At 37.9% G+C, this 11306-nt stretch overlaps 1 protein-coding gene across 1 annotated transcript; it reads right to left on the bottom strand.

Moving 5' to 3' along the window:
• Positions 1–3001: 3001 nt before the first annotated feature.
• rx2 (retinal homeobox gene 2) lies at positions 3002–7753 on the bottom strand. The gene is made up of 3 exons (XM_069685378.1): positions 7471–7753; positions 3873–4129; positions 3002–3439 (listed from the first exon to the last, which is right to left on the bottom strand). The coding sequence occupies exons 1-3, from the start codon at positions 7751–7753 to the stop codon at positions 3002–3004; spliced, it is 978 nt and encodes a 325-aa protein (XP_069541479.1).
• Positions 7754–11306: the final 3553 nt, after the last annotated feature.

Here is an 11306-nt window from a genome sequence, read left to right as displayed (position 1 = left end):
GTTACAAATTCTGGGTGTTGTTACATTAAATCTTTCTGACAAAGGTGTGGTGAGAGAGGGTTGTCACTAAATATAGCGAAGCCTAACACTTAATCTAATTGTTATGTCAAAATGCTCAGGCATGTGAACGGTGTAAATATTTGAACATTGTTCTCCCTGCAAAAATAAAGCGTAGCTATTATTAGCAAATGCTGTGACAGTTGCATTATGTCCTATCCTTGGCCATTATTTAAAATTGCAGAAGTGCTCTATATTCCTACATATTAAGATATCCTCAAAGACAATTATGTTTGAAGTATGTATTAAGTGGGCAGTAGCAGTCCTTGGTAAAAGCCAGAATAATATTTGTTTTTTAATTTAAAAATTGAAATGCTGAGCTGTGATGGATCGAAAGTCCAGGTTTGACCCAACTCATCTGTTTATTACTGCTTCCAATCATTCGACTTTGATACTTTCAGCCTTACTTCTTCAATGTCCCACCTGCCCTTCTGGTAACTCAAATGCTGCTCTGGTTTATTGTTATTAATTATAGAATATTCGCAGAATGTGTCCATAACCCTTCACATAGAGGGATTTTTTTGTCCGATTAAATTAACCAAGCCTTATCCCAACCTCCAAAATAATTTATTATAAATGGGAATGAAACATCTGACAGATACATCTGATTGAAGTCAAAATAAATAGAATGTTAACTCTGGCACAGACAATAATGAATTATTAAAGTGAGTTTAAGTACTCAGATGCAAAATAGACCTCAATAAAACCGCCAGCCAAAAATAAATTGGAGCAGCTAAGCCACAGGCCACCGAAGGGCAATTAGAGCTTGAGCCCTTGTGGCCTCTGCAGCCCTAGCAGGCGGGGCCTCCTGACACCCCTGGTTGGGCCTGATGGAGTGGAGCTTCATCTGTCTAACGGCCTGGCAAAGCTCCACAGGCCTGGACGAACACAACAGGCCTCCATCAGGCCAGCTCTCTCTGTCACAGCTTACATGGCCTATTGTACACCAGCGCTCATTAACAGCACTAAGTCATGTTGGTGACTCACTAATGCATGTGAAGAAAGAAAAACAGGATAGGCAATCAAAGTGCTTCTTCAGTGGTTCTACAGTTACTTTATTGTGTGTTTTGCACATGAAAAATAAGTCACATTCTAAAAACTCGAAAGGAATAGAAATTAGTGATGATACAAATGAAAAAAACAAAAACAATATAAATCCTTACAAATGTATCAATGTGTCTTCTAGTAATAAGAAATGTTCTTTTGTATGTCTTTGGCTTTTTAGTCCACTGTTGTCAACAGGGATTATAATAAAATAAACAACCAAACCTATAAAACCGACAGTGTGGATGCTGCCATTATAAACAGATATGTTGAAATGATCTGAATAATACCTCATTACACTTTAGTGTGGTGTCCACAGGGGACTTCAGTTGCCAGATAAATTTCCCTCTAACCATTGCCGCTGTCCTTCATATCACTTAAAGTAGGCATTTATAACACTAACCTAATAACACATTGTTTTTGAAGATCGTAGAAAGCATAGCTGGAATGCTTTGCCTGTTCCTGTTCCCTTGATTCCATTCAATTTATTTTGTTTTGTTTTGTTCATGACTCAGGAAGAAAATGATGATTAGGAAAATGCAATTTGCTAGCCTACAGACCTTCTGCATCATTTTAATGCACACAAATAAACAAATACGGTATAAAACCCAGAAGCGATATCAACGTGATCTTAAGTCTCTGACAAACGTCACTTCCTTGTTGTTGTGATCCAACAGTGTCATCGAACTGGACTTCATCCAAGAGGAAAGAAAGGTTGCCAGCTCCTATTAACTTACTCACTCTAAATCCATCTGACTTAATGAATATTTTGTCAACAATGATATAAGGTGCATCCTTTACCAATAAGAATGAAGATTGAGATTATAGAAAATAACAGTGATATGTTCTGCTGTTAATAAATGTTTTAAATGGTCATGTTTGTGGGGAGGGGCAAAGTTAATCAGGTCTTGAAAAGGAGTTGTCAGGGAAATCTGAGGGCATTCTGTCTGTGACTGAGAATCCTGGGTTAATCGCTTTAAAAGCAGTAATTAGGTGTTAAGAGGCGTGCTTGTCTGTTTAAATTAGCCTCTGAGCCAGATTACGCTCCTTGACTTCCGAATCAACTCCCCCATCAGGGCTTAATGCTCTCCAAAAGGTTGTTTTATGATTTAAAAAGAAAACACAGATCAACTTTAAGCATTATTACACTTCCATGTATTAAGAAAAGGGTTTGAAAACACGGTTGTGCCAAATCTCTGACCGAAAATATCACAAAAAACTGGACAGAAAATTTAGAAAGGCCAGAAAACAAAATATATAGAAAGACAACCCACCCAAACAGACATAGGGGTAGAAAAAGCTTCTTGCACTGTCCAAATTAATACTTTAACTGTTCTGACTGGAGAAAAATGCCCTCAAAATACGTAGTGTTCATTTATCTGCATTACCCACTCATATCACATTTCTTTTGAAATATAATTTCCCTCAAAAAGGACTTTGTTGAAGTCCATATACGAAAACATTGTTATAGCTTTCCCCATGGCTCTACTTAGCCTCTGATACACTATATTGCAGTTTGACAGCAATTACTTTTTTTTTTTTTTTACCACAAATATACAAAATTATTTATGTCACAATAGTGTTAAATCATTCACGTTGAAGATTTTTTTTCTTACTCAAACAAAAGTCTTCCCCAAACAATTTAAGCTAAACCAAAAGAAATGACTCCCAGAGATTTGGGAAATGGTTCAGTCAAAAGTAATTACATTTTAAAGTGAATTTAAAAAAAACTCACAAGAAGTTCATATTCAGAGTTGCGTATCAGAGTCAGTGAAAAAATCTGTGACTCCTTTGGTGTCACATACCCTCTGAATTGGTACATGAAACAAACAGTGGAAAAGCAGTTTGTAAACATTCACGGGAGCAGCTCAAAAATTCCAATCCACAGTGCCTCGTTCGCTCACATGTGCTGCCAGGTTTTATCCATTGACTGAATGTGCTCTTTGGCCTTCATCCTGAGTGCTGCGATGCTGGAACTCCTGTCGTCCTCCATTGGGTATTTATCGTTGAAGCTGGGTGGGCACTGGTAGGGAGGAGGGCCTATTGGCTGCATACCTTGGACCATCCCAGGTGGGGTGTTGAGGAAGCTGTGGCTTGGATAGGCAGGCTGCAGGCCCTGTGGTGAACCCATGAACCCTGGGATGGTATGCATTGGCGTGGCAGTGGAGATCGGCGACGTCAGCCATGGATCTAGTGGCATCTGGTTAGGCACTGGCCCAACACTGGGAGGCATGGGGGGACGATTGAAGGATAGCATGGGGGAATCATGTAGCTTCATGGTGCTTGTGTCCATCTTTTCTTGACGTCTCCACTTTGCCCTCCGGTTTTGGAACCACACCTGGAGATGTGATTGAAATTGAAGATGTAACTGGAGCAGATGGTGCAGTGAGGCAATAAGACACAATAAGACTGATACTATTTGGTGGTGCAGAAGCTCTGAAACTTTGAAATGAATATTTGCATATGCGATAATTTGGATTTTAATACTTTTAAGCCTTGATACATCCCTGAAATAAATATGATTCTGTTTCAATTACCATTCAGAGCTCGTAACTGTAACAAAAAAGGATTTGGAGGTTGGAACACTCGTTTTATTGGTGTGATCTAAACTAAATAGTATTTGTCCATAATCATTCTTGCTGCTTGGTGCATTATTAAGGACAGTAAAGAAATTGTTGATGACATGATTTGCCATAAATTAAAGTTGCAATATAGCAAAGACTGTGGACTGGTAGCATGCCATTTGGATATTACAATCCCTTCCTCCTTACCTGAACTCGAACCTCAGGCAAGTTGACTTTCATGGCCAACTCCTCACGGCTGTAGACATCTGGGTAGTGGGACTTCTCAAAGGCTCGCTCCAGCTCGTGCAGCTGATAGGTGGTGAAGGTGGTACGGTTTCTTCTGTGCTTCTTTTTCGTGTGCTCTTCGTCTTTCATTGTGTCTGGAGACCCCTCAGGACCGTCCAAGTCCTTTTGCAAGTCGTCCATTTCATCATCACACTTGTCACTGGAGAACAGGTCTGATTCTAAAAGGAAGGACAGTTTACGTTTAGTAAGAGCTTTAAAGCTCCTGTGAGGAGTTTTTTGCTGGTTATGAAACAGACTGAAATTAATTCTGATTACTCTATATGACCTACAAACGCAACCCAGACCATCAGCTACAAAGTTGATTGTTTCTGTATAGTTATATTTAATGCCTGAAACCACTGGCAGGGGATAGGTGTCACTAACACACACTAAGCGATTAACTGCATGCTGCCTTTGTTTACATTTACAATTTTAGGGCAAAAATGTAAAGTGACTGATACATATGACTGTTAAAGAAAAAAGGATGAGATTTTTGTCAAAAACCACCACTTAAGCATGTATAGGACAAAATCAGCAAAGAGATCAGAGGTACAGCTTTGTCTACAGGGGGCGCCAAAATCAACACAAACCGAAAGTTCCTCACAGGAGCTTTAAATAACCAACAGGTGTGCAAATGCTCTCAAACTAGTGAGCATACTGTGTGCTTAAATTTTGGCTATGCTACCATCCTGACAAATCTTATTTGGCTGAGTAAAGCAGAGGACGAAAGGACAGCAGGGAGAGGGAGAGGACATTCGAGTTAAAAGTGCAATTGAGGATCATGGAGAGGTTAAGACTACTGTACATTTAAAACCACAATAGCAAAGCTCTTAGCCAAAGAGTCCACCGTTTTATGAACTTTAAGTGTGTGCACTACCCCATTTACAACTTCATAACAAAGACTTTTACTGTAAATTACATTTGAATATTACATATGAATATTGTAAACATTGTATCATATATTACAATGAATATTTGCACGTTTACACTGGTTCTTAAAAGAGACTAAATTAAAAAAGTTTTGACACCTCAATATAACAAGTGAAGCATTTCACAAAGCAGCAATTCACAAGGTAAGAACAAACCATTACACAATAATCCCTACATTACATCCCACTAAGTCAAACTTAATACATTTAGTAACAAGCATCAGCAATATTCGATTATCCAAAACTGATACATGACCAAGACACTACATTTCCAAATATTGGCCTCACTATTCTAAATACCAATAGTTAAAATTAATCTGCTATATGTATTCTTATGACTAGTTTTAACTCTAAAAGATGTCACTGGAGGAAATCATCTTTACTTATGTGATTGTTGATCATTTCAAAATAAATGTCACATTTAAACAGCCTGATCAAAAAGTGAAATCTTATCCCTTCTCCTCATGATCACATAGCTTAATGACTGATGCCCTTGTAAACACCAGGGGTTTGGCAAGTCCAAATAACATCATGTCTTTCACTGAATTCTTTCGGTAATCCCATAGTAACAGATGCTACTAGTTAAACCTGCAATCCCCGCCTCCTCTAATAACAAGGGACTTTAGTTGGCTTCTGCAAAGCCAAGTAAACAGTCATAGTCTAGATGAGGTTTTCCAAGAATCTGATGTAGAGCAAATGAAATAATGAGTTCACACAGCAAACGCTCTGTTATATGAAGAGTTGATGAAAAAGTAGCTGCCATTCTGTCAATTCTTTTCTGAATGAAAAAATAGTGTTCCACATCAGCACCATCCTATCTAATTTTTTTAATTTACTATTGACCATAAAATGTTGAACTCTAGAATTAACATGAAATTCTCAGGATTGGTCAGGAACTGGTCTTTTGCCATAGGAGTCACAGTGGCTTTGAAATATTTGAATTTTGTACAAATGACCTGCATTAAACAGTCATTACAGCAGAGTGTCTTATCATATTGAACCCTATAAGTGTGCTCACTCCTGCCCTGTACAGTTATCTGTATGTCAGCTGTCTATCCATTGGTGCTTCTCCAATAGTCAGACCAGCTCCATCATAGCTCATCTATTGGCTTTGTACTTTACAGTTTTGCTGTAGCTATATCAGTTAGATCATTAACATTTTCAGCCACTGAGCATAAACACCAGTTGCATTGAAGGCTGTATTTAAAAAGTTATCCATCATGGCGACCTACATATACAGTAAAGCACTGGATGTCTTGTTCATTACAAATCTGCAGTTTTAAGGTTTCCACTTTTACATGTAATAATTCACTTTGACCAAATAACAGAGGCCGCATTTAGGCGTGGCCATTAGAGATGTGTTGCAATGGCTTACATATATGCATCAGGTGTTTAATTCTACAGTACTCCAATCATTGTGCTTTTTTTTTATGCATTCTGAAAGTTTGTTTAGTAGTGATTTTGTTAATTTGCGAAATAAAAAAACGGTTCAGGAAAACACACATAGATTATTTCAAAGTTTATAGGGATATTGCATGAGATGATTTAAGCTTAAAGCTAGTATAGGTTTGTTTCATTTGAACACAAGATCTTAACGAGTATTTGTAAATTAAAGTCAGTGAAATCTGAAGTATATACCAAACATCAACTCCTATAACACTGAGCTTCATCTGATTTGCAGTAATGGCTGATACCAGTACATATTCACTGGCTTCTTTAATTCTTATTTCCAACCAGTCTGCCATGGCAAAGCCCTGCTGGGCAATCATTGCTCTCACCTACTGAAAATGATTTAACATATCCCAAGGTTAACAGGTGTAACAAATAGGCCAGACTAAAGGGACCTTTCTTACAATGAACACAGTAAGAAGAGCACAGGTAGAACTAATTACATTAATCTTAGCTCTTCTCCATTTAACTTTGCCATTAAGCTAGCATGCACAATACCATGGCCCTGGCACGGCACTAAAACACCTCAATGAAAAGTAGACGTAACTCATATTAGCAGCTAGACAGACACAGAAAAAGTAACAGAAAAACCTTGTATAGGGAAATTTGTGTAAAATAATGTACAAGACATTTTATTTGTCTTTATTTGAGTAAATGTAAAGTTGCCGCAGTACTAGAGAATAGAAAAGCATACACATAGTGGATGTGGCAAATTGTCAGATATTTAAAGTAAATATTTTCTAACAATAAGATATGTAAGGGGACATTTAAGGGAACATTATCTCAATAGCGTAGCTTCTACAGTAACAAGCAGATCTTACATTATATTGGACACTAAGAGCAGTTTATTATTAAATCATATTTCTTTAGCTGGCCTTTGTCTTTCTGTTGGTGTTTAGTGAATGTAAGAGTCGAAAACTCCTTTATGGGCGGGCACTGGTCCGACACATTGCAAAAATTACTCAGAATATTGTGTTTTCAACCAACGTATGAGACTCGGACTAACTAAGTACAGCTCTAAATATACTTGTTGCGCAGTTAAAGACAAAATTCCCTGAACTCCTTGTGATCCGGAAGAAAAACATGACGTGACATGAAAAGTTTTTGTTCATGATTCTATTTTTTTGTCTTAGAAGACTCACCATGGTACGAGGAGTGTTGGGAGCCGTCACCCAGTTCTGAAAGCTGCCCATAGGGGTCCGACGGGTGATGCTTCTCAGGGTGCTGTGGGTTTTCCACGTTGTTTTTTTGGTTGTCATCGTCTCCTACGGAATGGAGCAAAGGGTCCTGGTCTTTGCTGAATCCCAGTATGACATCAATACTGTGGACCCTGCCTCCACCACTTGACCCAGGGCCTTTTGCCATGTCATAGTTGTCCAGGCAACTATCGTCCACTATTCCCAGGGTATCCATTGACAAATGCATCCGAGCCTTTGGGCACACTTTCTCTCTTTTTCGTCAGAGAAATGTAAACTGTTACCAAGTGACAATGAAGGGCAGTTGTTGTAAGGAGCTGTTGTCCTGCTTCACGTGCAATGGAGCAGATTTGTGCAAAGCGGGAGGGCTATATCCTTCAAGGGTGGCTTCAGTGAAGTGGATTATTTGTTTTCAAAAGGCAGAACAAACTCACATCTTTGTCTGCAAAGAAGACATAATTAAGACAATAAAAATGTGCACTTACATTAATTAGATAAATACATGGTCTGCAGATATTATTTTTTAGACAGTTTTTACATGTAGGAGTTGTGCTGAAAATAAGATATGACAATGTAATATCTGTATTACCAAGGTTGCCTTGTTTTGCACATTAAAATAAATAATGTTAAATGATGAGTTTAACAATCTTCATTTTTTTTTTTAACTTAGTAATACTATGCTAATGCAATGAAAATAATTTAATTAAGCCTGACTCCCACGAGTCTTTAGTTATGCATTTCAAACTTTAGCATTTTTAGCATTCTTTACATAGGTATGCATTTACTTTTTTTAGTTTCTAAATCTACACAAAGGCATTTGAGTATGTCTTGAGAGCCTCCAAAAAGCAAGCTGTACTTGGACAATATTTGCATCACTTACTTAGAAATGAGCATTAGGGTACCCATACAACAAAAGATGTCATATTTGACAGAATGCAGTGTAAGTAAGTAGTCTTACCTTCCTTCAGGTTCCTAACACAGCCAATGCTGCAGACATGGTGTCTCTAGTCCATAAGCAGACGATTGACACTAACAGTATCTACTGTAGGCACTTGTTACTCCCAGTTAAGTCCTTGAAATCCCCTGGACACAAGTGAGCAAAGAACCTACTGTTGAAGTCCTGTGCAACAAGCACATGTAATGTCTTTCTCTCCTGACAAAACTCACCTTAACCTTGTAAGACACCAAAGCTTGCGGGGGAATGGTAGTAAAACCAAAGGGTTTAAGAGGTTTATTAGTTGGAATCCTTCCCCTTTAAGAATGACTGACAGTTGTTTTCTGGTCAAGTAATTGCTCCAAATGTGTCCTGCATTCAGACCACAGAGGGAGGCCATTGCTAATGAAGCCTCGACAAAACTTTCTTTCAAAAAATCTATTGTCTGAAAGATAATGGCTCGTACTGAGAGTTTCTCGCTAATCCCTTCATTATAGACAATGTACGAGAGAAAAGACACTGAGATGGACTTTTAACTTGAATGGCTCCACACTGTAAAGACTTGTATTAAAAAAAGTAGTTTAATTCATGTTGGAACCTAATTCTTAATGAGCAGCATTGCTTTTGGAAAAATATAATAAAACAGGGAAGTGACTGATTTATTCAAAGGAAAATTTATTACATTACGATCTTTTGTGGAGAGATTAAACCTAATTAATTCAAGCACAAGCAATTAGGGGAAGGGGCTAATGTTGAACACCTACCCCCTTTATCACTCCCTGAAAACGAATCGAGACTGTGACATAAACTCATAGTGTTTACATGTGTCACACAAAAACAGAACAAGAAACTAAGCCTGTTTGACGAATAATCTTGGTGCTCAGCCGCTGATAGCCCCCCTCCCCCTCCCCTGGGGAATTGGGTTAGGGGTACTGGGGTCGTTTTATCCTGCAGCCTACAAGTTTCTCCTTTGCCAGTTGGCACAGCCCAAGCTGTAGTGGCTACAGTAGGTGTTGCAGAGATCAATCCCATCCTTAATGAGCCTAAAGACTTCACTAGAGATTTCCTCTGACCTGGCTTCTCTTATCTAAAGTTATATTTAGGAGTTCTTTGCACCCCAAACTATCTAAATCCTACATGGAAAAGTGGTGCGGAAAGTATCTTTTTTCAACAGTTTGTTTTAAGAGAACACGTTTCAGGAATGCAAACCAAGGTTCTTTAGCATTAGCATTAAGCTACTGATAATAATAACATGGTAAGGGGCGCTTGTTTAGCTCAGGAGGCTACTGTCGCAGGCTCGACTCCCGGTCTGCCGATCATTTGGTGCATTTCCTGTCTATCTTCAGCTGTCCTGTCAATTAAAGGCAAAAAGGCCCAAAAATAATCTTAAAATAATAATAATAATAATAATAATAATAATAATAACATGGTAATCTCTTAAGCATCCCAAACTCTTTGAGATGTTTATTGAATATTATTGTTGGGTTTTGGTTAGGGATGGAGCTTTGTGATAAATTAAGACTTCCTTTGTTTACTCTGCTGAACAATGTACTTTGATTACATTTCTGACATGTATGTGACATACTAGAGGTGGGCATCCCTCCATGGATACACCATCTTCAATGAGTCAGGGAGATGCACAGAAACTAAACACATGTCTGCACAATTGGCTCACGCCTAAGCAACTGAGAAACATTAAATGCTAACGAGTTTAAAGCCATCTGGCAACATTGGGCTGCATTGCCAATGCATTCTATGAGTTAAATAGCTTTGGCTGAACACCTTTTCCTGGTTGTCAAGGTTGTTTTCCAAGAAAGAGACTGCAAAGCCCATTACTTTGTGTGAGAGACAAGACAGGCCACTGGAAGAATGAAATTAAGTACTTAAAGATGTCCCTGTGGCAGGAATGATTTTGTAGAGCCATCATTCTCCAAGTTTCAATAGATGTACAGAAACTAAAAAGCATGCAAAAACAGCCTATTTCCTTCATTAATGTATTTATGTTGATATCTCATGTTCTTGTTTTTTTCTATTGTTTTTTGCAGTTTTTAAATTACTGGTAGTTTTGGGTTGTTCTTTGGGATCAATTATAATCTCCTAGGATTTTAAAATATTCTTTTAACAAAAAGAAGCATTAATTGCCTTTGTAATCTGATACCATAAGACTGTCTGTGGACTAAACGGATGATAATCAGTCTCATTACTTTAAGATGCAAGCGAGAGAGTCATGTTGTTGCCAAGAAATGTTTATTTCATGAAATATTCAAAGTTTCAAGTTTTCCCTATCAGAAAAGGATAACATTTATTTTATAGACCAAGATTGCATATTAACAGTGTTAGCAAGAAAAAAACGTTGTTTTGTATAAAATGATCAGCTTATATCTTCAGTTGAGTCCTGCACATTATGTGAACTGTTTTAGAAACAATTTTACCAAACCAAGTTGATTGTCAAGAACACTAAAATCCCTCTTAATACACTGCTAGTATTCAGTCAGCCATCAGTGTTAGGGAAGGTTGGGTCTTATAAAAGGAAGCTGCTGTGTTGCATTGTGGGAAATGTAGGATCCAGAGTTTTTGGAGCTTAACCCATGCTAGGAAGTCAAACACATGACCATTCTGTCTCTTGTAGTTCCACTTCGAATTGCAATAAACATACATGCCAAACTTTTAGACATCAAAGCAAAAAACAGATGTAATTGATAACATTAGTGATGGCTCATTTCCAAGTAAGTCTCTCTTATTCTCTTCTTTTTATTTGGACATTTGTACTCAGAAATACTCTGCCATTGTTGACAATGTTCAACAATTCCTAAATCTTCCTAAACCAAAAGTGTTTCTACTGACTTTA

Source organism: Semicossyphus pulcher, unplaced genomic scaffold (genome assembly GCF_022749685.1).
Source record: "Semicossyphus pulcher isolate SPU_LCO1_2020_fin unplaced genomic scaffold, fSemPul1.0.p SCAF_7, whole genome shotgun sequence".
NCBI lineage: Eukaryota > Metazoa > Chordata > Actinopteri > Labriformes > Labridae > Semicossyphus > Semicossyphus pulcher.
This window is presented reverse-complemented; position numbering and strand designations above follow the sequence as displayed.